General features: G+C 44.7%; 2 protein-coding genes across 3 annotated transcripts in view; both read left to right on the forward strand.

The window, feature by feature from the left end:
• SLC37A1 (solute carrier family 37 member 1) overlaps positions 1-6213 on the forward strand; it is a 44422-nt gene extending 38209 nt beyond the window's left edge. Inside the window, exons 18-20 of the mRNA XM_056858239.1 lie at positions 1977-2029; positions 2861-3047; positions 6208-6213. Coding sequence (XP_056714217.1) covers positions 1977-2029; positions 2861-3047; positions 6208-6213 — 246 coding nt within the window. The remainder of the gene's footprint in view (positions 1-1976; positions 2030-2860; positions 3048-6207) is intronic.
• An 18516-nt stretch (positions 6214-24729) lies between these two features.
• PDE9A (phosphodiesterase 9A) overlaps positions 24730-27874 on the forward strand; it is a 99363-nt gene continuing 96218 nt past the window's right edge. The window contains exon 1 of one of the 2 annotated variants that reach the window (XM_056858116.1): positions 24730-24813. In XM_056858116.1, the coding sequence (XP_056714094.1) occupies positions 24745-24813 (69 nt within the window). In that variant the 5' untranslated portion in view covers positions 24730-24744. The remainder of the gene's footprint in view (positions 24814-27874) is intronic. The other variant, XM_056858117.1, reaches the window with a different exon arrangement.

Genomic DNA, 27874 nt, shown 5'->3' on the forward strand with positions numbered 1-27874 from the left:
CATGGAAAAACAGTTAAGTGCCAAAGACTGTATTTTTTTTTCTTTTGCCTAAACAGCATTATGGATACTATTACAGTACGGTTAAATTGATCTCCCTGTGTACAGTACTACTAATTAGTTTTATACAGTCTCATTTTACCAAAGCTATTTCAGTACACGAATGCTATTTATATGGGATATATGTCATTGTAGTTAAATTGTATAAGGGAGGTATTGGGACCATTATGTGATTCATTGGGACAATTATGTGATTCATAGGAATTCTGTAATCTGCATTGTCCCATGCACCCCCTAGTTTTAATTACATGACATTGTTCCTTGCATAAGTTTTGGGACCCCTGCCCACTGAAATAGATGTGATAATCTTTAAGGGAGTTGATCTAATTTCCCTTGTTCTTGAGGGAGGAAATTGTCCCTATTTTAAAATAAAATAGGTTGGATCCAGTGATCTATGAGAGAGTTCAGCTCACAGAACAGACATCTGTCATACCTGCACACCCTGAAATGCTGTCCCTTGGGGTTCAGGTGATCCCCAGGACAACACCAGGCGTGTGACATGGGTGTTTGTGGTGGGAAGGGAAGATCAGGAGGGAAATGCTCACTTCCATTTGCACTGGCAGAAATAAGCGATAGGATCCAATCCAGTGTGATGGTAGGAAATGTGTGGCTTAAATAGCTTTTGAGCATCTCTCACGGCTTCTTCAGTCAATACACGGGTCCTGCATGTGATGAGGAACTGGACGGGTGTTTACCTTACTTTATGTTCCCACCCCATCCAGCAATTGTACCTATAGGGATAGGATGTCTAGTCTAATCCAACTGGTAAAAATCAAGTTCCATTTGTACCTAATATTTGGGCTGTTCCAAAAATGCTCTCAGATGTTTCCAGTGTACCCATTTTTGTTGTTCATAGCAGTTGTTTCCCCCTTCTCCCTTTGCTGCTGGTTTGGCACCATTTTATTCATGGCTGTCTTTCTTTCACATGTCACATCAGCAATCATGTTACAAATAAGATCAGTGCTTCCTGCCCTTACTGCTAACTTGTGATATGGTGTCACCAAAAGTCCATTTGAAATGAGGCAGGAAATGTTGGTCCCACTGTAGATGGACACTCATTTTCTGGCAGGTCTTTGATCCCACACACACCCAAAATTACCCAGAGGTGAGAAGCTGTTCAAGGGGGCAAAAATATTTGCAAACATGTGCCCCCTGTTTTGACTAAGCCCAACATAGTATTATTTCAGATGCTTTGCTCAAGACCACTGTTTTTCAGTTTGGACTTAATGTAGACTGATTCTGCAACAGCTTGTGCACATTGCTGGAATCTAATGCTGAACTGACATCAGAGGGATAGAAAAGGTAAACGGCACTTGCAGAGAGATGTACTTGAGAAGCCAACCAGTTTCCCAGTTGACTTGGACTCCCTCTGCTGTCTTCTTCAGCAACCTACACCTGCACTTTTGTTTATTTAATAGTACATGGTTCATCACAGTATGTATCCTGGGTGGCTAATGGATTAATTGGTGATATATCACATGTATGTTACAAAGCAATCTGCTAACCACGCAAAATCCATTTTATGTATGTCCAGTACTTACAATGGAGATAATTTCAGTCAAGGAATTACAAACCGTTTGTTTGTTTGCCGAAGTCCTCACTAAGAACTTCAGACCCAATGTGAGCCATGGCACCCTGTGCCTAGAATACAGAGTTCTGCCATTTGCCCTCCAAAGTTGTCCTTGGCATGCAAGCATAACCAGACTGCTTCTTCCATTTCTGGGCAGGAGCTGCTTTGTATACATGTCCTTGTGAAGGTTCCAGGGGCGTTCATTCCTGCCAACCCTTCTTGGATTTTTAGCATGTTTTTAGGTGTTCAGCAAGCTACATTATTTGAAAAAACCATCATGATTTGAAAGAATAATTTATATGTGGCTTTTTTCCCCTCTGTTATTTGACTGGATATTTCATTTGTACAGTTCTTACTCCGTCTTATAAGAAAAGAACTTCGCTGTGGGATGGATCAGACTCTGTAAGTTTTTGTTCAGATTTCTGTGTGGCAAAAGGCCATTTTATTTTTGAATTGACATGTCTTTCCATGCAGTAACAATTGGATATTTGTTTTATTTTCTCTATTTTGATTCCTGTTCTCTTACCGAAAAAAAACAACATGTTTGCTATTTTTATAAATAAAATACACTCATTTTTCACAACTGCTGGAGGAAACGTTTTACTGTTATTTCTTCCATGGTATATGTTAGCTTCTCAAAATCATTGTCTTAAAATCTATGTATGTTGGCAGCTCTTTTCCTGATTTTTAAACTTCAGTGAGCTGTTTTTCTTTGGTAGCAATGGTTTTGACACTGCCAAGTGAATACAGCCTTTGCAGCACACTTCTCTCTATCCTCCAAGCCATGCTCATATACCTTCCTTGGATCAGAGCCTTGCAGTACTTATGCCACTAAGGTCAAAAGAGTTACAAACCTGTGAAATTAAATTGGAACTGGCCCGTATCTGTCTGAGTCCGTACCTGGCACAAAGCACACTGAACTGACTCCTGACAGGAACGGGCTGTAGGGAGTTTGTAAAGTCCATACTCCAATACGGTGTCTTCTTCACTGAGTTTATGTTGGCTTGCAAGTACACTGCAAGGTGCTGACTAACTACCAGCCCATTCCTGAGGGGGAGGGCTGCACCGGTGACTGGAGGCACCAGTGACTGGAGGTCCACCCCCCCCCCCGAGTCTGAAACCTTGCCCTTACCTGGAACCGCTCCATTGGCTTGCACGGGGAATGCACCACTTCAAAAGGTGGCGTATCTCCACGTAAGGGAAAGGGGATGATCCTGGGCTGAAATGGCTTAGGAGGCCACCTAAAGGCGGCTCCTCCCCTGGCCCGGTGACGCTCTGGGAAAACCCTCGGGAGGACAGTGCACGGAAGTCCAGACACTGGCACGTGACTGTGCCGGCATCCCTGAATGGCGCTGCCGTGGCAGCACTGGGAGGATGGCGTCTGGGGTCCCCCGCCAGTATCCATACCACCCTGGCTGATGTAAGTGGCACAGGCTCTGGCATAGGGGGCCCAAACGCCGGCACAGCCCCTTCCTGGCCTCCTAAGGACTTCCATCCTTTAGGCTCAGGAATGGGCTTTTCACCCCTAAACAGTTTGGGCCTTAGAGAACTTAGGCTGTATACAGCTGATCATTTTGAAGAGCAATGAGAACAGCTTTCCCCTTAATGCTACCATGGCACTAGTCCAAATCCGGTATGGTAGTGTGATAACAATACAGTTAAGAATGAGAAGAGACAGAAAAGCCTATTAGTTCCTCCCTACTCCTCAGTGCAGCCTTTCCTACAGTTCCATAAAAATTAACATGAGAGTAAAATTAGGTTTTCAGGCAGTTTAGAGTCTAGTCAATTTCTCAAAACCAAAGGCAGGACAGTGTTTTGAATGGAAAGAGGGGTAAAGGTAACCTTGTACTGTTTGTTTGAAACGGCTTCAGCTGTTGAAATGTGGATAGCAGAACACATCTTTTGTGACTAGCACTATTGCACTGCTTGGTGTGGCTTATTATGGGTATCGCTTAAAGCACTACAGAAACTTGCAAAGCCAAGTTTGATCAGAGAACGTGGGAAGAAAAAAGAGAACAAATGTGTACCATAGTAATACAGTGAGCGGAAAAAGTATTTGACCCCCTGCTAAATTTGCCCGTTTGCCCTCTGACGAAGAAATAACCAGTCCATAATTTTAATGGTAGGTCTATTGTAGCTGTGAGAGACAGAATAACAACAGGAAAACCCAGAAGACAAAAGTCAGGGATTGATGTGCATTATAATGAGTGAAATAAGTATTTGATCCCCTATCAACCAGCCAGGTTACGGTTAGGGTTCTGCTGTCAACAGAAGCAACCAATCCATCAGATTCCAAACTAGCCACCAAGACCAAAGAGCTGTCCAAGGATGTCAGGGACAAGATTGTAGACCTGCACAAGGCTGGACTGGGCTACAAGACTATTGCCAAGCAGCTTGGTGAGAAGGTGACAACCCTAACCCTAACTGTCAACCTCCCTCGGTCTGGGGCTCCATGCAAGATCTCATCTCGTGGAGTTGCAATGATCATGAGAACGGTGATGAAGCAGCCCAGAACTACACGGGGGAAACTTGTCAATGATCTCAGGGCAGCTGGGACCATAGTCACCATGAAAACAGTTGGTAACACAGTACGCTGTGAAGGACTGAGATCTTGCAGAGCCCGCAAGGTTCCCTTGCTCAAGACAGCACATGTACAGGCCCGTCTGCAGTTTGCCAATGCACATCTGAATGACCCAGAGGAGTGAAAGTGTTGTGGTCAGATGAGACCAAAATTGAGCTCTTTGGCATCAACTCAACTCGCCGTGTTTGGAGGAGGAGGAATGCTGCCTTCGACCCCAAGAACACCATCCCCACCGTCAAACATGGAGGGGGACATATTATGCTTTGGGGGTGTTTTTCTGCTAAGGGGACAGGACACCTTCACCGCATCAAAGGGACGATGGACAGGACCATGTATTTTCAAATCTTGGGTGAGCACCTCCTTCCCTCAGCCAGGGCATTGAAAATGGGTTGAGGATGGGTATTCCAGCATGACAATGACCCAAAACACACGGCCAAGGCAACAAAGGAGTGGCTCAAGAAGAAGCACATTAAGGTCCTGGAGTGGCCTAGCCAGTCTCCAGACCTTAATCCCATCGAAAATCTGTGGAGGGAGCTGAAGGTTCGAGTAGCTACACATCAGCCTCGAAATCTTACTGACTTGGAGAGGATCTGCAAAGAGGAGTGGGACAAAATACCTCCTGAGATGTGTGCAAACCTGGTGGCCACCTACAAGAAGCGTCTGACCTCTGTAATTGCCAACAAGGGTTTTGCCACCAAGTACCAAGTCATCTTTTGCAAAGGAATCAAATACTTATTTCACTCATTATAATGCACATCAATCTCTGATTTTTGTCTTCTGGGTTTCTGGGGGTTTTCCTGTTGTTATTCTGTCTCTCACAGCTACAATAGACCTACCATTAAAATTATGGACTGGTCATTTCTTCGTCAGAGGGCAAACGGGCAAATTCAGCAGGGGATCAAATACTTTTTTTCCTTACTGTAGCATCTCTACAACTCTACCTCCAGCTTTCAGAAGAATTATCTTAGGTCATTTATGCATGGGAGTTTTACCAGAGGTTTGTTGCTGGCTGAACCCACACTTTCCAGTTGGAAATCTCTGCACCACCAAGCTCAAATCAAGTCCCACCCCTTAAAATGCTGCTTTGTAATTGGCTTACTTTGCAGTGCTCACTGTGAGAGAAAATCCCCCCCAAAAAACCTCAATTGCCGCATAAAAAAGCATTTTAAGAACAAAAAAAAACAAAAAACCGAGCAATCTGAAAGAAAGGGGGGGGGCGAGAAATCCAAGCCTCAGTTTTAAAAAGCCTTTCCTTTGCTCAGAAAGAGCTCTGAGGAAGCAGGAAGCATTTGAATCCCTGCCTCTTTACACGTTGCTTTGTGATTGGCTATGAGAGAAGCCAATCTTCTTTGTCCTAATATTGTCGAAGGCTTTCACGGTCAGAGTTCATTGGTTCTTGTAGGTTATCCGGGCTGTGTAACCGTGGTCTTGGTATTTTCTGTCCTGACGTTTCGCCAGCAGCTGTGGTAGGCATCTTCAGAGGAGTAACACTGAAGGACAGTGTCTTCTTTGTCCTGTACTTTGCCTTCTGCACAGAGATTTCAGCCGGACTGAGCTCAGGGGAGAGGGAAGAGTCAGGTTAACAGAGGAATGGGAAGACATTGCGAGGGCTGGGTGTGAGGTCATTTCTAATGAACGGAAAACTCATGCGGTACTTCAAGGAACAACCGAGTCAGACGGGGTGAATGTGAGTCTACCTACCCCTTCATAAATGACCTTAGAGTTCCCTTGTGATTGCTATGGTGTGCCAAAAATATCTTTTTGATGATGTCCTCCTTGCATCAAATAAGGAAAGTGAGGCCAAGCAGAAAGCTGTTTTAACTTACCTGCTGTCGAATTCCTTCTCACTGAACAGGTGCCAAAGTGTACGACTAAACATTCTCCAGAAGTTATTGCAAAGCCTCTTAGTTTTTAGCAGACAGGGATGTGTTGCCTCCTCTACAATCTCTTGTTAATATATATCAATTCGTGCTTGCTGATGTTTTTCTTTATTTTCTAGGTTTAAAGAACATTGACTTCCAGACAAGAAGAACAGTCCTTATGTGTGATAAAAAACATTATTTTTAAAGACTTAAACTGTGATCCAGGTAGCCTGTTTATTCCTCTGTGAAGGATGCTGTTGTGCGTAAAGGGAAGGAGATTCCCGTTGCACATGTTTCGCTGGATTGTGGCCTTTGTGAGAATATTCTTTTGCATTTGACTTGAGCGATGTTTTCTGAACCAGTTTTGCACATATTGAAAAAAGGCTTAGGAATTCATCTCTCCCTCTTCCTTTTTTCGTTTTTATTTTGCACATATACCAATATCTAAGGATAGTGAGCTTTCTCAAAGAAGAGAAAGGAGCTGTTGGCTATTTTATGCCAGAACCAAGCCAAAGAAAATGTGCCTTGATATTCATTTGGATATAATGTCTAAAGTAAATGTTGTGCTACATGATTTAATAATAATAATAATTTATTGCAGTCATAGACCAGAAAATCTACATGGCCTTCGCCATGTAGAGGCCGCGCCAGTGGAGGGGTGAGGCACGGTCCCGTGGCGCTCGGCCGCCAGCAGGACTGGCCTCACCGCCAGCATAAGTGTGTGTAATCATGGTTTTACATGCGCTTATGCTGGCAGTGGGGTCACACCGCCTCCTAAGAGGTTTCAGGTTGAAACCTCAGGAATGCACTGTTAATTATACTATCAAGTATTTTCCATTTCGTCATCATAACTATAGTGAAAATCTTCTACAGGGTAAGAACCTTAATTTGATACAAATTACATATAAGAAAAATAACTTGGATATTTACCAAAGAAAAAGAGATATTTATATATTAACCCCCAAAAGCACAAATAGTACAACTTCTCACAGTACACTTTGTGATTGTACTGTAAAATCCTTTTTCAGTGTGAAGCTTGCTTCAGTATAATAAATTTTTTAAAGAAAATATATATATTGTATGATGTGCAAAGATAAATAGTTTCAATGTGTGTACTATTAATGTGTACTTATTACATTTAGGTAAATGGTTCCTTTGTGGATTAGTTTCTTATTCTTTTTGCAATACTCATAATATTTATGCCAAGGAACAGAGATGTAACAGGAGCCCAAGACCCTCATTTCCAGTCAGGTTGTCAAAATTAGCATCCTTTCCTACAGTTGTGTGTGTATACCCTCATATCCATCTTTGTTATGGCTCAGAATCTCGCTATACAATCTGCTTTCTCCCTGCAGGGGAAAAAGATGCAGAGATCTCATTATCTTTCCTCCTGGCGCAAAGATAACTTGAAGTGTGTGGTTATTGAGCAGCAAAATGGCTGGAAAAGGTTTCATTGCCTTATTTGTGAATACTTCCAAAACTGGATTTTATTTAAAACAAAAAAAGTAATATTTTGTCCTTAAATATTACAATAGCACCTCTATTGCAAGTGGGGTAGCTGTGTCAAATCTGTTGAAGAAAAGCAAACAAGAATTCTGAGGCACCTTATTGAAGCATGAGCTTTTGTGGGTTCGTGTACACTCTAAGGAACAATCTGACATTTGTGGTTTGAATTTCTCCACACAATTTTGAGTACTCAATAATCTTTTATATGGTTTGATTGCATATGTCCTCTTAAAAAGAGTATGGATTCTTCTCATCTCATTTGTTACGCACTCTTATTGGGATAACTAATATTCTTAAAATGAAGTATATGTTTGGTATTAGAACTTGTAATGAAGAACTTTGTATGAAGAACTTTGGATTCAACAAATCTGCAGAGTCCAGGAAGCTTAATAGCACACACAATGGCTAGTTCTTCTATGAGGAGCCTCTACATATCTAACACAGCTATCTAAAATAGTAACAATTATACAATCTGTAATCTTTTCAGACGGTTTGCCTACGAATTGCTATATAAATCTAGCACAGTAATGGAATAGTCTACATACTCTAGCTAAATGTTGTTCCTCAGACATCAGTGGAGAACTATTGTTCTTCTACAGCCTGGCTATTTCCTTTGTCTGCAAAGAGCTGAGTTCGCTGAGAATCCCAGGAGTCCATGATTCAAATAGTACTTCCTTTCACTCTTCTGGGGCAGCACTTAAGGGGAAAGGCTGGGAAGGGGAATCAGGCAAAGTATGGGTTCAGCACCCTTCACCTATGCTGCTGTTTTGCTGCTTGGATCTCTTCCCCACCCCACTTTCTACATGATTTGAGGGAGTTCACTTTTGGAGATAAATGAGGGAAGGGCTGTGTCTGCTAATCATTATAAATTGGTCAGTTATCGCTGGCTTTTTGATATGTGCTTGGCATAACATCAGGTTGTTGAGCCACTGGTTATAATTCAGTGTGAGATATGGTACAAGGGGTTGCTCAAACTTGAGGAATACCAAGTAGACAACGGTTTCCCTTCCAATCCTTCCTCCAGCCCCAGGATCTGTGTGATGATACTCAGCTTTGTTTCTTCCTTTCATCATATTATGCAGATGAGCTATGACTTCCATTATTAAGTGCCTAAAATTAGGTGACTAGAATTAGGGTGAAAAACAATGGATTTGAAGCCAGGTATGACTGATGATGATGGAAAAGTAACAGTTCATGAGAGTGTCAAACTTTATTTTGTTGTTCAGGTTAACGGTTTGGGATCATTCTTGAATGCTCAGTCACAATCATCCAACCTTCCCTGGATCCTGATCAAACAGAGAGATACAGTTGAGTCTCATCTGTGTACTAGTGACCATTCATAAATCTCCAGATCTCTCCCAATGGTTTCATGAAGGAGATGAGATGGCACCTTGCATAACCCATAGATCAGTGGCTAAGGGACTGTCTTACAACATCACCTTCTGAAATCAGAAAAGATTAAAACTAGTCAAATAAATCTCCACCAAGCAATTCAAAAGGATATAAGGATCCATAGCATCAAAAGCTGGTGAGAGGCCCAGGGGATCTAGCAGGGAATCATTTCTTAACCAGTTGCTATTTGTACTGGTTCCAATTGTTAATTAAATGGAATTTTAAAACAATAATAGATTTATCAGAAATAGGGGAAAGATACAACCCTTTTGTCATAACTATAATAAAATTATGAGAAACTGTGAAGAGGTTAGGATTAGGTTTTGTGGTAGCAGTAATTAGAAAATATGGCAATTAATATACACAGCTCTGAAAAATGAGTCTGGCACCTAAATTTTTGGGATTGCTCCTACAGACAAAGAAAATTTGTCAAGGCCTGGTTTAGGGCTTTAAAAAGTAACTAGAACTTCCTTGAATAGAAATTATACCTTTAAAAGATCTTTTTCCTTTTCCTGTCCCTGATATTTACTGGCATTCTACTACATCTTAAACATTTTATTCTGCTGTCAGTCTTGTACACTATATAAAAATAGATTTTCAAGTAACATATTGTAAACTTCCCAGTTACCTGCAGACCTTTAGGGTGGTGATTTAATTAATCAATGTCAAACATCACCCAGAATCAGGGTGTCTTCATTTCCGGGCTTCCTCCAGCATTCTCTCCACATACTCCAAATTTTTTTCTTAATAGTGAGCCCTACTCCATATCCAAAAGATGGCCCCCAAAATCCTCCAGGATCCCTGGCCAATCTGGCCTGGAGGAAAATTGCTTCCTTACCCCAACGTGGCGATCAGCATTTCTCGGCATGAAAGAGAGGGCCGTGAGAGCCAAGCACTGACGCTGCCCTCCCTCTCATGATCTGTCTACGTTCACAGTAGAATCACGCAGGCTGCTAAAGCAGGAAATAAATTTATTGCTAAAGATCAAGCTAGAGCTCATGCATGGAAAATAGCTATCAAGTCCAGTCATTACAGATCTAAGGAAAGTAACATGAAAACTTAAGTCTTGCTAGCTTACAAGACAGTTCATCTGTGTGGCTTCTGTGCAGTCCCACATGGGGACTACGCATGTGCACAGGCCAGCCATGGAGATTTTTATAAGTTTCTAGAATTGTCAGCTCTGCCAAGAGCGCTCCCCCTCCACTCGGGTAGCACCAGCCTTCCTGCCCAAACCATAATGTGACTGGGGGGGGGGGTGTTATTTCCCTCAATTCTTTTGCCGCCATGGAGAAAAGAAATGTAGGTTCATTCTATGATTTCTGAGTTGATGGAAAATTCAGTGAAAAGAGGGGCGCTTTTAAAAAGTGTAAGAAAAGCAATGGAAAAATGGCCAAGAATGACTCCTATGCAGAGTGTCTTCATTGTCTGTGAGAAAGCCATGTCCCCATGAAATATAAAGTGTGTGCCCTGTAACACCAAAGAAGCGGCTAGAAAGTGCTGCCCACCTTAAAGCCTCTCTATGGGCATTTTTCATGGTAGATTTTGCTTCTCTTTTGCCATGCACCAAAAAAAACCCCTGATTTAAATGTTTTTTTTCATGGCCGCGATTTACCCTGTCAATCTCGATGTAGTTTTGGTTTTTCATGGGAACAAAGCATGCTGTATTTGACAATGGTTTGGTCTGTTCCTTTTGCAGGAGGCCTCCCCTTCCAACAAGCTCACTGTTTATGCCTGCCCCCAACTCCGCCCCAACTCCGGCCAGCAGATTACCTCGTGCTGTTCACCAGCCCCAGCGCAAAAAACCACCAGTCCCTCTGGTCTCCTCCATTTTTCTTCCACCCTTTCTCTGTTCTGCTTTTGGAACAGTCAGATTCCAAATTGGGAGGTGGGGCAAGGCAGCGCTTTCCTCAAAGCTTCCCTCTATTTTTTATAGGTGTGGAACCATTGCCCTTTAATGTCAGACAGGATGGGGGGGGCAGGAATTGCATCCATGTGCCCAGAGAAGTGTTTAGCTGAAAGTGGGAATGTAGCAGCTCCAACCTGTGCCGCTTCAAGAGGTGTGCCTTGGATTTGCCGCTCTCTAGATGCACATTTTCCCCATCCTAATTCTCAAAACTCTTCTTGGGGGCTGATTGTTGAGTTTTGAGAATTTGGATGGGAAAAGTGTGCATCTAGAGAGCGGCAAATCCAAGGAAAAACCTCCCGTGCATAAATGGCCACTGTAAACCTCTTGCATTAAAGCAATTTCCCAGAGTATGTTCCCCCCAGAAAGCCCCTGGCTTGCGCGCTGGCCCTGATCCGGCCCCAGTGCATCGTAAGAGAGAGGAGGGCTCCTGGCTTGCGCGCCGGCCCTGATCCAGCCAGTGTGCATGGCAGGAGGGGAGAGGAAAGAAGGCCCCTGGCTTGCGCGCTGGCCCTGATCCGGCCCCAGTGCATCGTGAGAAAGAGGAGGGCTCCTGGCTTGCGCGCCGGCCCCGATCCAGCCAGTGTGCATGGGGGGGAAGAGCAAGAAGGCCCCTGGCTTGCGCCCTGATCCGGCCCTAGTGCATCGAGAGAGAGGAGGCAGAGCAGACTGGCCGCCCCTCTTCAGAAGAGTGATGGGAGGGAGTTTTGCCTTGGGTTTTCCGCTCTCAGGATGCACATTTTTTCCCATCTGAATTCTCAAAAATCCCCCCTCCCTGCTGGGGTAGAGGGGCCAACAGCCCCTTCCCTTGAACATCCCCCCCACGGGTCCAGCTGCCCTAGACCGAGCTGCTACCACCGTGCGAGGCGCACATGGCGTGGCCCCGCCTGTCCCCCCCTGGAGCCGTCCGTCCGACATCCCCCGGGCTTGGAGGTGTGGGCCCAGCTCCAAGGCCCATCCCGGGCGAGGGGCGGGGAAGGCGTGCCGCCTGCCTGCCCGCCAGCCTCCAGGACGGAGGGAGAGAAGTGCCAGGACTCTAGGCAGGCAGCAAAAGGGGCGGTATTCTTGTCCGAGCGTGAAACTCCCCCAGCCAATCGCCATTCTTGGGGGAGAAGAAATTAGCCGGCATGGGCAGGGACAATTGTTCCAAACCAAGGAACAAAGGCAGTTTTTTTCATGGAGCTCCGAGCCGAAAACTGCGCAGCAACAGGAAAGAACGGCGCAAAAGTGGTTTGACTTGCCCCGGTTATAACGTGGCTTTTATTGCTCAATCCGAAAAAAATCGGAGCAGCCATGAATAACCTAAAATTTGCAGCAACACAAACTGGCTGTGAAACCGCTGCAAAGCTCCATAAAAAATCCCCCTATGGGAAAGATCTCTGATGACCACTAGATGAACAACAGTTAAAGGTAAGTGCAACTCTGTTTTTACTTCTGATGACCTGCCTGGTTGTCATGGAGCAAACACACTCCAGACCCCCAACTGCTCCCTTGCAGAGGAGTCTGGGTCTCAGCGTGAGTGTCACCGCATTTCGAAAATGTTCTTGAACAAAGAACAAAGGAAGATTCCACCTTTTAAACCTTCCTGCCTGCTTTGGCAGGAACCTTCTCCAGTCTAGATTTAGGGAACCTGCCCCTTGTGGGAGATACCCCAAAACTTTCCCCAATCTGGTTAAATGTCACGTAGGTCACATTGCCATACTCCAGATCATGTTTTACTACAGTCATCCATCCTGTCTTCCTGGCAGGTAAGCAAGTGGCTACCTCCAAGCTGAAATGTTCTGCCCTCTCCAAGCTCGTCCTCTTCCTTGTGAAAATAAAACAGCTGTCGTAGTCTCAGGGATTCTCTGGTGCGCTTCATAACATCTTATATCTCAGAATCCACAAAAGGGTCAACTTTAATTGAGTCCCTGGGCTTAAAATTTTAAACATGTGTTTTATATGTCTTTCCCTGATTTCCTATGGGAAGGAAAGGAGCTCACCTGCTAAGCCCAAATGTAAACTGTTATTTCCCCCAGGTTAATGTTTTGCCTCACTGAAGCTTAAATATTGGATGGATGCTGTTTGTCTTTATTCTGAAAACACAAGTTTCCATCTGAAGATTTCCTGGAAATGTTTATATCACAGAACCTTATCACCAGGATTGGCAACCACTTGGAAAGCAATAGTTGTGGTTCTTAAATATTACCTTACATTTTGCTATGAAATCGCCTCATTTTCCTGAACCTTAAAAGAAAATATGCTATTTTTAGAGCTGACAGTGCTAAACTGTCTTCTTATTTGAGGTCCAAATTGTTGCCCTCAGTTCTAACCTTGCTACCCATTGACGTTTGGGTAATGGGGGTACTCCAAGCGAGCACTTCTCCTTTCTTGGCTGGCCTCTCTGAGTGACCCAGCAGCTCTTATTCCTTGATTTGCTGAGGATTTTGCCTGCCAGGAAGCTGGAGAAAGTTCCAATTATTAAGTCTTCCGCTGGGCCCATAAGCTGGGATTTCCCAGAAGTCCAGTATGAAATGTGCCAATATCCTGACTAATGTTCCCAGAGCAAGTCAGAATGCCTTTTACTTCTTTTCAGATATGGCTATCCTGCAGAAAGAGCCCTGTATAGTCATCTTCAAATAATCTTATAGCAAAAAAACTCTTCAGTTTATATGCAGAACATATAAGAAAATCTGGATTACATTTAGATGAAGGTGGAGTGAAAAGTGGTGGAAGGAACATTAACAATTTCAGATATGCAGATTGTTGTTGTTATGTATGTAGCATGGAAAACCAAGCTTGTAGAGCTTGGATTTCCACAGGCTCCTGAGTTGTATGTTCCTATTTCTTACTGGGGTCCAACCCCCCAATCACGTACTTGTGGGGAGTGGCCGCGGCCGGCCAAGCGGGCATATAAGCAGGGGATCTGAGCACAGTTCTCCAGTTCTGTTCTTCCTGTTCTCAATAAAGCTTGTTGCTGGAACTCCATCTCCGGTCTCGTGCATCGCCCATGCAACGTAAGTTATTTATGCCCGATTGTGCCGGCATAGGTCAAGGGCTGGGCGGTGCCCGCAGTCCTCAGACATGCGGGGGGGGGGTATCTAGCCCCTTTCGGAGCAGGCAACAAAGATTAGGCTATCTACCAAGGTCAGAAGTCAGAGGCGTCGTCAAAGCAGGCAGGAGTCCACGGCCGGGAAGATCAATCATGAGCAGTAGAAGGAACACAGAGAAACTGCATGGTTGTTTCCACAAAGTGAAAGCATGCCTGCACTGCCTTTATCAGTCAGTGCACTTCCAAGCTAGGCTTCATCCTGAAACGACTCAGCACCAGTTCTCTGTCTGCTTAGCCTCTCCAAGCGAGCACTTCTCCTTTTACCCTGCAAAATCACACGCTGCCGAGTCCTGATATGCCTATCAGGTTCAGGTGAGCTTGGAGGGCTGGCATTCTCAGCTGCAGGGGTTGGGGGAAGAGTAGCATCTGTCTGCCCTTGTTCCATCTCTCTGCCTAGCTGTGGTTCCTGCTGAGTTGTTTCAGGCTCCTGTGCTACTGACTGCAATGAAGGTACTGGAGGTCCAGAGGCAACCTGTTCCTCCACTTCAGCTTCAGAGTCCTCCGAGTCCTCAGCTCCCAAGGCAGGGCCCATGACACCGATTTACGTATAAGCTAAACAAGCTATAGCTTAGGGCCCCACTCTCTTGGGCCCCCCCAAATTTTTTTAAAGGAAATAATAATTATTTCACTATTAATGTACTACTTCTTAATTGTATTTCAGTTCAACAATTACTTTGATAAAATACATATTTTGTTATGTGCAAATGGCTTTAGATACCTATTAGGTCCATAAATTACCATATATCATATATTCAACACAAAAAAACAGCGACAATTTGTTGTTGACAAAGGACAGCTGGACATATAAAGGGCCCTGTTACCTTCAATAGCTTAGGGCCTCATCAAACCTAAATCCGGCCCTGAACATAACACAGATGATCCCACATTTTTGGCAGAAAATAGTGAAGACCTGAAATGACTATTGATGAAAGTTAAAGCAGAAAGTGCCAAACCAGGATTACAGCTGAACATCAAGAGGACAAAAGGAACAATTACTGGGGTATTACACAACTTTAAGGTTGACAATGAAGAAATTGAAATTGTTCAAGATTTTCTATTCCTTGGCTCCATCATCAACCAAAAGGGAGACTACAACCAAAACATCAGAAGGAGATTGAGCCTGGGAAGGGAGTCATGAAGGAGCTAGAAAAGAGCCTTAAGTTAAGGGTGTGTAGCTAGTGACCAAAATCAAGATGATTCATACTGTAGTATACCCATTACTGTTTACGGGTGTGAAAGTTGGACAATTAAGGAAGCTGACAAGGAGAAAGCTAATTCATCTGAAATGTGATGCTGGAGGAGAGTTTTGCAGTTACCAAAAGGACTGCCAAAAGGACAAATCAATGAGTTCTTGATCAAATCCAGCCTGAATTCTCCCTAGAACAGGGGTGGGGAACGTCAGGCCCGGGGGGCGTATAAGGCCCATGAAATCGTTTGGTCTGGCCCTTCGTGGGTCCTGGCAGATCTCTAGCTCAGAAGGATCTAAGACTGACGATCCGCTCCCTCCTGCAGACAGGAATAGCCTCTATTCAAGGTGGATGTGAGTTTGTTTTGCTGAGAAAGGAACCTTTCCCCCCCTTGCAGAAGAGTCGTTAGCTATGGAGCTGCTAGGACTGCCCAAGAAACTGTGTTAACCCTTTCCCACCCGGGTCATGGAGAAACTACGTAGCAAACACTCAGAGACGTCTCCAGTTGTGCCACTTGGCTAAATGTTTGACTGAATATAGCAGGCTAATTTTTAAATTGATAATTTTGTATGGCCCACAAATGATGTTATAAATATCCAAATACCCCTTGGCAGAAAAAAGGTTCCCCACCCCTGCCCTAGAAGTTAGAATGACCAAACTGAGGCTATCATAGTTTGGTCGCATGAAGGAGTGCAAAACTAAAAACACCCCACTTGACCCATCATATATGAGTATGGAAGGAGGTGAACTACTGAGCAACAATCACAAGTACCGAGAAGCTATTGTAAAACTATTATACTTGAGCAATGTTAGTAGACAAGACATAAGTGCCGCAGTTGGACCAGCGCACCTAGAGAATATGATTGGAACTCAATAAAGCACCTTACAGGATACTTAAAGAAAACTATCGACTTGAAATTGAAAATAACTCCAAATGGTGAGCCAAGACTGACAGATTACATGGATGCTGATTTAGCTGGAGATAAAACAGACAGCAAATCTACAAGTGGATACCTATTCTTCTTCGGAGAAAACCTAATCGCCTGGACCAGTCAAAAACAGCAAACTGTCTCAACATCTTCAACGGAAGCTGAATGCATAGCAGCCAGCAACACATGTGTGGAACTGGAAGAAATACTTGAACTATTACATGATTTTGGAATAGAAGAACTGACACCTGTTACAATGTTTGAGGACAATCAAGCATGCATAGCTCTACTGAAGAGCGAGAATGCCAAGAAGGGAAGAAAACTTCTTCGACTCAAAATTGACTCAGTAAAGGACAAACAAGAAAGAGGGCTTATAAATGTGAAGTACTGCGAAAGTAAAGAGATGGTGGCTGACATTCTGATGAAGCCACTGCATAAACAACAGTTTGAATATTTACGTGATGCATTATGCTTGTATGTCTGAATCCAACAAAAGCTCAAAAAGGGGTTTGCTGAGTATTAGATAGCGAGCTTTGTTACATGTCAGACAGACAAGGGTTAATATTGATTGTATAGATGCTGACCAGTTCTAGAAGGTGATGTAATCTCGAATGTGTCGATTAGCTACTGGTCAGCGAGAGCATCATTGCAAACATGCTTGTGGTCACATACACAAGCAATCTGCATTTTACTGCTTTTTTCTTTTTCCTTTGCGTAGAAGAGAAAGCAGTACCCAGTTACTTTTGAATCTCAAGATGAAAGACTGGAGTGGCAATTCAATTTCTTTTTAGAAATGCCACGTGTATAAGCTTAGTAACTGCCAGAAGTTCTGGCAAGTTTAGGAAACTTAGCTATGTAGTAAGGATTTATTGTTTTAACCTCCCAGTGAACCTTTTCCCTAATTTTAGTAAGTAAAGATGTGCTTGTGATGTAAGGTCCGAGTTCACCTGTTAAATCCCAATCACCAAACGTCCAGACAGAGTAGTCTAAGAAGCTAGTTTATTCAGGAAGCAGGAGGTGAGTAGCAGAAACTTACAGGGAAAGGTTCGAGGACTCTAATGGGAGGGGGAAGAGCAGGTTGAAACATATACAGAAAACCAAAGGCACAGTTGGATCCCAGGCTAAGCCTGGTTCTCATGGTAGATTACAGTTATCACGCAAACAGAGAGCGACAGACGTAACAACCTTCTGAGCTACAAAACCTTGGAGGCCAGCTGCACTCCCAGGCCTGGAGCTCACATTCTGCCCCCCAGGGGCCCCCCTCTCATCCGATGGCACGGGCTTATCCGGGTACGAGGCATGAAACTGACGCAGTAGGCGAGGGGTGGAGGCATGACGATGCTTAACCCATTTGTCATGGGTGGGGCTAAAATGCTTCCAACGAACCAAGTACTCTACCCCCCCCATGTATACGGGAATCAAGAATTTTGGACACCTCACAGTGTTCCTCCCCCACCATTTCAGGGACCTCTGGGGGATCTGTTGGATGCCACTGAGGCGCCGGCACGTACTGTTTCAGCAAACTAACATGAAACACTGGATGGGTTCTCTTTAACGTTTTAGGAAGCTGCAATTCCACGATTACTTCGTTAATGATCCGAGCAATAGGAAAAGGTCCAATGTACTTCTCACTCAATTTTCTAGAAGGTCGCAGGGATCGTAGATTCTTGGTAGAAAGATATACCAGATCACCCACCCTGAAGGTCCAGCCAGGAGCCCGATGCTTGTCAATCTGGGCTTTGTATTTTCTTTTGGGCTGTTCTAAGTTTTTAGTCAACCAAGGCCATGTAGACTGGATGGTCTGAATCCAGTCCGATATCTCAGCGCCCCCCTCCTCCCCCGACACATCCACCTGACTGGCAGGTCCAAATTCTTTGCCATGGACAATGCGAAAGGGGCTGAAACCAGTAGATTGATGAACAGAATTATTATACGCATACTCTGCAAAAGGTAACAGGTCAACCCAGTCATCCTGGTGATAATTCACATAACAACGGAGGTAACATTCTAGTACAGCATTAACTCTCTCAGTTTGTCCATCCGTTTGGGGGTGGAACGCACTTGATAGCCCTTGTTCCACTCCAACCAACTTGAGGAATGCTTTCCAAAATTTGGCTACGAACACTGACTTGCGATCAGAAATTATCTTGCGCGGGAACGAATGATATTTGAAAACATGTGTCACAAACAAATGAGCCAGTCTTTGAACAGAGGGCATGCTTAAAGACTCAAAGTGAGTTGAGATTGGGAGAATTTCTTTGAAAAATAAGCACAGGGGTGCAACAGGCCTTCCCCCTCTTGCAATAGGGCCCCTCCCATAGCAACTTCGGAAGTGTCAACTTGGACAATGAACGAGCGGTCACAATCCAGATGCTTCAGCACCGGCTCAGTTGTGAACAAATGTATCAAAGTCTTGAAGGCTACCTGACATTCCGGGGTCCAGTCTATTTTAGCGGAAGGTTGGGTAGCAGCAACTCCCTTCCCCTTGGTTTTCAGGAGATCAGTAATTGGAAGCATCACTTGTGCAAAATTGCTGAGGAAACCCCGGTAAAAGTTAGCAAAACCGAGAAATCTTTGCACCTGTTTGCGAGTGGTTGGTGGTTACCAGTTTACCACCACTTGTACATTCTCAGGATCCATGGTTAATCCATGGTGCGAAATCCTGTAGCCCAGAAACGTTAGCTCCTCTCTATGGAACTCGCACTTGGAAACCTTAGCGTAAAGGTGGTTTTTTCTGAGGCGTTGCAGAACCTCTTTGACCAAAGTAAAGTGCTCATCCATGGTTTTGGAGTAGATGAGAATGTCATCTAAGTTAACCACCACCCCCTTAAACAACAAGTCATGAAGGATTTCATTGATCATTTGCATGAACACTTCCGGAGCTCCTTTTAACCCAAAGGACTTCAAAAGGTATTCAAACATTCCGAAGCAACTAGAAAAGGCAGTTAATGGCTCATCCCCCTCCCGTATACGGATGCGATAATACGCTTCTACCAGGTCCAGTTTGGTGAAAATGCGCCCTTCTTTCAGTAGGTCCGGGATGAGGGGGATGGGGTAGGCATTGGTTTGGGTAACTGCATTGAGTTTGTGAAAGTCTATACATAGTCGCAAGTCGCCTGTCTTTTTGCGCAGAAAGAAAGCAGGGGCGCAATGGGGGGGAGTGGAGGGGCGGATAAAGCCCCGTGCCCAGATTTTTGTCAATAAAGTCTTTGAGTACAGTCTTTTCCTTGGGATTCATTGGATAAAGTTTACTCTTTGTTAGTTATTCTCCCCCCACCACCTCAATGGCACAGTCCGTTTCGCGGTGGGGGGGGTAGTACGTCGCACTCCTTGACATCAAAAACATCTGTAAAGTCTCGGTATTCGGGGATCAGTAGTAACTGTGGATCAGTAGTTTTTGCCGTCAAGGCAGGATCACGGACGGCCACTTCTTTTAGATGCCGTTCACACTGTGGTTGGGTGAATTCGAGCGTTTCGGCTGCCCAATCTATAGTGGGACTGTGTCCCTGAAGCCAATTCACTCCCAAGACCACTGCATAGTGGATGCTGGGCACCATGGTGAATTGAATTGAAGGATGCAGTCCTTCACGGAAGTATTGCACTCGGGTGGCCTCACTCCAGTCCGTAACTCGGCTGGCTAGGCGTTGAAACTCGCCGGCATATTCCCGGACGGACTTGGTGCCTTGACGCAATTGAAGGATGACGGCTTTAGCTTTCTCACTTTGAAAGGGATCCTCGAATCATCTTCGCAGCACCCTCATAAAGCCATTTAGGGTTCGTATGGATCTGGCCTGTGAATCAAACTGTTGGATCATCCAATCTGCCTCCTCTCCCTGCAGAAGGGAGGACAGATATCGTGCACGACTGTCTTCAGTGGGGAACCACTGTCTTTGCTCTCTCATAAAGCTGTCTACCTGGTGCAAAAAGTATGATAGGGTTTCTGCAGCACCGTTAAAAGTTACTCGTAGGTCCTTCAGAGAAGCATGTCGACGAGGCGGTGGATACTGCCACGGTGGAGGAAGTCCCCCTGGCCACCCCTGCAGGCCCGGCGGAGGCACTTGTGGACTGGGCCCTATAGGTGGTATGCCGGGGCGACCCGGTTGGGGTCCCCCCGGGAGAATCGGTGCTCCCGGTGGAGGGATAACTGGTGGCGGCACCACTGGCTGCGGCACTGCAGGCGGCTGCACCTGCGGTTGGGGAAGCACTTGAGGCTGTTGCCACCGTCCCAATTCATGGCACAAAACATCCATTCGCTCTTGCATTTTAGCCATTTGTTGTTGTAGTTCCCAGTTCTGGGAGCGCAAACGAGAAACTTCATCTGCTGGTCCCCCTCCGCGTCGGCCCTGAGAAACGCCAAATTGAGTATTCCAGTCTTCGGTAGTTTTTCTCCGCCATACCAACCCTGAGAAACGTGCAAAGGGGCATTCCAGTCCTCTGCATCCTCCCTGTCTGAATCCTCCTCGCCCGGGTATTCGCAAATGTCTTGTGTCAGGGCGTAGTGAACAGTAGCTCATTGGCGAAGAGCTAGGTGTCTGGGAAGGGCTAAAAAGGACCAATCGGAAGAGAGCAAAAATGAAAAGTCCTCCTCTCCCGGTCCCTGTCCCGAACCCTGCTGCCCAAGGTCCTTGGATCGCGCTCCAAAGCTTGTCAATCCAGTAGAGGCTTCTGCTGCAGTTTTGGCTGTCAGCGCGTCGTTCAGCGTCTTGGCCCGCGCTGCTGTCAGTTCCGCCATCCGGGCCTCTGCTTTAGCCAATGCCGCTCCCCATTCTGCCGCTTGAGCCATGGCGGTGTCCCTGAAGAGTTGCTCCAAAAGAGGAGTTAGAAGCCATCTCACTTCATCCAGGTTAGTAAGAAGCGGCATCACTTGCTGCGCCAAGCCCCCAGAAGCCGAACCAAAGTCTGATTGTAACAGTTGCTGGACTTGAGCTTCCGTGACCACTTGTGGTGATAGTTCCTGCGCAACACAATTTTGGCAGCAGCGTTTCTCGCCTCCAACTGAAAGCGGTTGCTGCCCCCGGTGCCCTCCACCATAGCGGCCCATAAATAAGGACTGTCCAACAAATCCTCGAGAGCGCGACCAGCTGCTTTAGTAGGGAAGTTCCCTCCTGGGCTAGCCGGGTCTCCCCCTCCAGTGTAACTCCGCCGTTAATGTTGCTTAAACAGCGATACTGGTTCAAAAGGTAGGCTCTGGTGTCCTTCCTCCTTTCCTCGCACCGTTGCCGGTGTGCCACCCTCTGGACTTGATCCCCGGTCTCCTCCCGCAGGAGCTGTCAGAGGATTTCTCGAGCGGTAGAGGCCTTCAGCTGTCCCGGGTGGAGCGGTCGTCCTCTTCCAAAGAGGAGCCAGTGAAGTCGGGTGCTGTTGCCATGCAAATTAGGAATGGGATACTAACCACATTCCAGACAAAAAGAAGAAGAACGTAAAGCAAAAACAAGGAGGATTAGAGTCCTAATGTAAGGTCCGAGTTCATCTGTTAAATCCCAATCACCAAACATCCAGACAGAGTAGTCTAAGAAGCTAGTTTATTCAGGAAGCAGGAGGTGAGTAGCAGAAACTTACAGGGAAAGGTACGAGGACTCTAATGGGAGGGGGAAGAGCAGGTTGAAACATATACAGAAAACCAAAGGCACAGTTGGATCCCAGGCCAAGCCTGGTTCTCATGGTAGATTACAGTTATCATGCAAACAGAGAGCGAGCAGACATAACAACCTTCTGAGCTACAAAACCTTGGAGGCCAGCTGCACTCCCAGGCCTGGAGCTCACAGATTTAATGTGACTTTCACTCTAAGCCATAATCAAATGATCCATATCCTCTGATAAAGGGAATTAATTCCAATACATTTCCAATCAGCCGGGTAAAACAGATCGTGTGAGTTATATGATGTGTGATTGAGGGCTGTGCATACCAATATACCATATTTTTATAAACCTCCCCAAAATACTTTTTTGTATTTTTCAGTTGTTTTTTTACCAGCCAAAAAATGGCGGCAAAAAAATGGCGGCCGAAAAAGTGGACCTGGAACAATACCAAATTTATTCAGCATTATTTGGGCCACTTCGGCTTGCCGCCATTTCCTCCCTCCCCTCCCCTCTCCTCCCTTCCCTCCCCCCTTACTTACCGGTTTGCAGACTCAGATCCATGCTGCAAGCCTCCTCCGGAGTCTGGAGAAGGCGGGTGGCATGGATAGGAACACCCCTGCTTTCCTCTCCAAGCTGCTTGCCTCCACATGGAGTAGGGTTGCCAACCTCCAGGTACTGGTTTGACTTATTTCGGTTTGAATTTTTGCTTATGAACTTGGAATATTCTATTCTCCTATGAACAGGGAATGAACTTTAATTCCTGTTATTTCTTTGCTTTGGTTGGATATATATATATTTTTTTGTATTTTGGTGCATAACTTGAATGAAGGTCTCAGTACCGTATCTGTTTGAAGTGGTTTTTATTGTGATTGAGCCGCATGCTGTTGTTCTTGAATACCAAGAACCTCCAGGTACTAGCTGGAGATCTCCTGCTATTACAATTAATCTCCAGCCGATAGAGATCAGTTCCCCTGGAGAAAATGGCCGCTTTGGCCATTGGGCTCAATGGCACTGAAGTCCCTCCCCTCTCCAAACCAGCCCTCCTCAGGCTCCGCCCCCAAAACCTGACTCCACAGAGCCTGCAGGCAGTGGGGCTATTTTTTTCACTATTTTTCAGGTTTATTAACTTGATTTTTTGGGGGGGGGGGGGAATCCAGCTTTTTTGGGATTTTTTGAAAAATTTAATAGTTAATAAACCTGAACACAAAAAATACTGGGGAAAAATTGTTTCCCCCCCCCCCTTAGTGTGATTTACTGAAGTGCATGTATATTTCCTCATTTCCACAAAGTATTGTTCTACCAGTTGTGGTTTTCTACCAAGCATTCATGCTCACTGTCTAAACAGTGCAACCCTCTCTGCCTGTTCTACCATACTACTTACTTTTCTCAGGGCACCCAGTACCAGCCCCCCCATCCCTGCCACTTCCTGCCTCCAAACCAGTAAATGCCCTCTGCTGTCCCACTCTGTAACTCTCGCTGCTTCCTTGGGTTGTCAGACTTAAGCTTTTGTGCCTCCTATGTAACTCTATCTCTGGCTTTCTTGAGGTGCCAAAGGCCTCTCTGTGCTGATCCCATCATATTTCCTGCCTTGTGGAGATACCAAACATCTGCCTCTACCTGTTCTGCAATCAGGAATGTGCATTTAAAACTGGAAGCCTTTATCTTCTCTGTCTGCAATTCAGGAGGTAAGATACTTGGAGTAAGGGATACAGTCAGTGAGACATCATCCCAATTAGCTGGAAAACAAAGATGTTTTTAGCCAGAAGTGAGTTTTACTTTTATTTGCTATTAACTCAATTTCCTGAAATTTGGCAGGTAGAATCCCTAGGGTGAAGGGCCCAGTTCCAGAAAACTTTGGTCACATTGGGTGGGTGGGTGGGATTACATCTTTAAATATATGTCCCATAGAAACCAATGAGAAACATATAAGAAATATTGTAATAAAGAAACAAAATGAATAATACCTGACAATCAAACCACAATGAAAACTAAGAGACCAGCCTCTGCACACTCCTAGCATTAACTTTTCTCTCTTAAAGCTACAAACTGCCAGTCACTTGAGGCCTGAAAGAGAGTTAATCCATTTCCCCCCCAAATTTTCTTTCAGCCAGTCTGATGGGGTGTTCCTTGAGAAGTCAGGGAGAACAGCCTGCAGTTCACCATACAGGTGAGTTTCCCACATCCTGGAGGCAGGTGGTAATGTAGTTTGAGTGACATTCAGCCCAGGACATTTGAAGTTCATTTAGAGCCAAAACTAGTGCAGCATTCCATCCCATTCTTCCAAACTAAATGCTTATGGGTGATGTACTCTATCAGCATAAACATGTTAGGTTTTTTCCATGTAAGCAGAATGTGTTTAGGACCCGGAACTGCAGAAACAGAGGAGGAATTCAATTTTTGAAAGTCTTTCCTAAAATATCCTATCTATCTATCTGTCTGTCTGTCTGTCTGTCTGTCTATCTATCTATCTAGTACTGCAACCTTTATAATTTTTTTACTACTAAAGCAGAAGCTTCTGTAAAGAAGAATGACTGAGGATAATTCCACCTCCTGTTATATACTGTGCCCTTTAAAAAAAAAAAATCTGTCAACTCAGCAACTAGTGCAGCTGGGAGGTTGTGACACATTTTAAAATGTATAGACACGTTGCTAACGGGATTGGATGTTGAAACTGTTCAATAAGAATGACTGATGCTGACTGCGGGATAAATGTAGATAATTTCTTCCGTGCAAAGTGGTGTTTTGTCTTGTGTGTCAAAAGCAGCTAATCAAACCCCTCTTTGCAGCACAGTGCTACACATTGATTGCCCAGAGGCTTCCAGCTTTGAAGCAAAGGAGAGTTGCTATGGGAATCGAGAGGGCATTCGGAGGCTTGGCTGCTGGAGTCACGGGAATGAAAACCTGAAAGGAGGTGGCAGGAAGGCACAGGATGATGCAAGCCGGCATGTTAGAGGAGGGACTGTCATAGCTTGAATCTGTGGTATGGAGGAGAGCAAAGACACGCGTGCATCAGGCACCGGTGACTCTGCTTAGGCTACCTGGCTCTGATTCCGACCGTAGAACTAACAAAACCAGTCTGAGAAAAGATGGGATCCAGCTCGTCAACATACCGGCCCAAGTGTGTTTACCTGGATATCGATGGAAGGATTCAAAAGGTACTTTTTATTGTTTATTACCCACCGATGTGTTGATCCAATTGTATTTGTAGTAAACGGGATTCCCCATCCAGCATTTTGCCCCTTTTCTGTATTGTGAACTATAACTGCATCTTCCATCAGCTACAAACATTGCTACTTCTGTGAAGCCGCCCTGAACTACAAGTATTTTCTCATTCCTGCACATTCTTCTGTTTGGCAAATGACTATGAAAAAATGGTAAAGGAACTCTTGTGAGACGGGAGTTAAATAGCAGAGATTCGGCACACATTGAGTGACTCTTCATTTATGAGCTTGGACAATTATTGTGTGCACTGGTGTAAATGTGAACATAAAGTTGCACAGGAGTTTGGGGGATTGTCCTGTCAGTTTCTCTGTCAGTAGTTCAGAATGAAAACGTTAAACATTTTTAAAGATGCAGACGCTTAGAATGATGAGAAGAAAGAGTTAAGTAGTTGGGAAGTAAACATGCTTTTGATGTTTCATTTCTTGTAGTGCCTACAAATGTTTTCAAGCCACCTTGTATGTCGACACAAATAGGGAGCATTAAACTTCTATCATAACTTTGAGTATGGAGTGATGGGAAGAAGAAGAATTGGTTCTTATACCCTGCTTTTCTCTACCTTTTAAGGAGACTCAAAGTGGCTTACAATCCTTCCTCTCCCTCTACCTTGTGAGTTAGGTGGGCTGAGAGAGAACTGTGACTAGCCCAAGATCACCCAGGCTTCATGTGGAGGAGTGCGGAAACAAACCCGGTTCACCAGATTAGAGTCCGCCACTCATGTGGAGGGGTGGGGAATTAAACCTGGTTCTTTATATCAGAGTCCACCACTCTGAACCACTACACCATGCTGGCCCTCCAAAACCAAAGGGGCACCTTAATATAACACTCAAAAGGGCAGGGAATCAGATAGTACTTTTGCACATATAATGGCTTCCAGGCTCTTGAAGTGAGTTTATAATAAGCAGTGGGGGTGGGGGTGGGGGTGTTAAGACTGAATGTGACTTTTCAAATCCAAACATGTTCATCTATGGAGGAGTGTCTATTCCAAGTCATTATTTCCCAATGTTCTTTTGTCCCTTTTGAAAAGAGGGAACTGCAGCTTGTGTATTCATCACTTTCCTCTTGTGTATTAAATTAGCCCTCAAGTCTAATTTTAGGATAAACTCTTTTGCCTGAATACAAAGCGGTTGTCTGTCTGCAAATGTGTCACACAAAGGGTTTTTCCAGATGTGTGTGTAATTAATTGTAAGTTCTGAAGTAGCCGTAGTCTCTGTCCAGCTCCAGGTATGTTATATTCCCTAGGCCATGAAATGGAAATGCTTGGAGGTACTTTAGCTGACAGAGAACAGCCTTGTGGTTGGGGAAGGGAGGGACAGTAGGGGTGCAAAGCTTTCCAACACACAGTGAGGAAAGGCAGAAATAAACTAAAACATGTGCCAGGGCGTTCAAAATGGGAGGGGTGGGGGGTGGATAACTGTGGCAGTGATCTAGTGTGTATTAGTCATTTTCAAGCACAATCTATATAATAAACAATGATAATGTCTGTCTGTATCAGACAGTAGAAAAGAGCAAGTGTCCAGCTCCAGCATCACCTTAAAGACTAACAAAATTTCTGGCATGGCATTAGCTTTCATGCCATGCTTTCATTCATGGCATTAGCTTTCATTCACGAAAGCTCATACTCTGCCAGAAATTTTGTTAGTCTTTAAGGTGCTACTGGACTCAAGATAATCCATAGATATTCTTGCAATAATTGGGATTGCAAGAGGTGACATTACATTTTACCAGTCATTCAATATTTCAATCTGGTGTAGGGAAAATGCAATTTCTGAGAAATAGCAGCATTACCTTGGTAAACATCACCAGGATTCCCTGCATAAAAAACAAGAACTTGGGCTTTCTTTTGCAAATGCAATGTACTCTAGAAAGACCTATGGGCATTACAGCCATGATACTATGCTTACCGTCAGCAAGCGTCTTACCTCATTTCAGCCATGAAAGCTACTTCAGTGTAGTGGTTAAAGTGGTAGACTAGGATCTGAAAGAGTCAGGTTTGAATCCCCATTCTGCTATGGAAGCTCTCTGGGTGACCTTGGGCCAGTCACACACACTCAGCCTAACCTACCTCACAGGGTGGATGTGAAGATAAAATGGAAGAGAGGAGAGTGATGTAATCAACTTTCGGTCCCCGTTGAGGAGAAAGGTGAGGTATAAACGAAGCAAATACATTTTCACAGTAGTGGGCTATCTCAGATATTAATCAGCATCCTGTGCAGGCCTCTTGAGGCCCATAGGAACAGAATGAAATCTACTGAGGACACACCGAAACCACACAGACAGGAAGAAGATAGTGGGCAATGGAAACCAACAGCAGGATGCTTGTAGAAGGTGAAAGCCATATGAGAAAGATTAGTTTCATGGCAAAGGACTAGCGGGACCAGATAGCTCTGAAGAAGGCAACTTGTTTCAACAACTGCCAGTGCTTAATTTAGCCTTTTTATGTTGTTGAAGAACCTGGTATCAAGCCCTGACCCTCCTTGGTGATCCTTATGGTGTTTTGTGGGAGCTAGAACACTTTGAAAGGGTTTCCTCCCTCAGGAAATCGATTGGTGGTATAATACTAACAACTGATGATGATTTATAAAGTTGTTCCAAATCAGAATGTCAGCACTTCTAATATTTTGTCTCTGCACAGATGGTAATATCTCTGTTGCCATCAGCTCTTTATTACTAACATAAATGGGTATCTGGACATTTTTACACCCTGTTACATAGTGATACAGATTTATATGAACATTCTCTTACCTTCTCCATTTCACCAAAGGATATGTTACAAAAATGTTCTAAACCCTAATGCAATGTTCTAAGACCTCTTGTGTGTGTGTGTGTTAGGTGCCGTCAGATCGCTTCTGACTCATGGCGACCCTATGAATCAATGTCTTATCTTTGACAGCCTTGCTCAGGTCTTGCAAATTGAGGGTCGTGGCTTCCTTTATTGAGTCCATCCATCTCTTGTTGGGTCTTCCTCTTTTCCTGCTGCCCTCAACTTTTCCTAGC

This window comes from Euleptes europaea, chromosome 12 (assembly GCF_029931775.1).
Source record: "Euleptes europaea isolate rEulEur1 chromosome 12, rEulEur1.hap1, whole genome shotgun sequence".
Lineage (NCBI taxonomy): Eukaryota > Metazoa > Chordata > Lepidosauria > Squamata > Sphaerodactylidae > Euleptes > Euleptes europaea.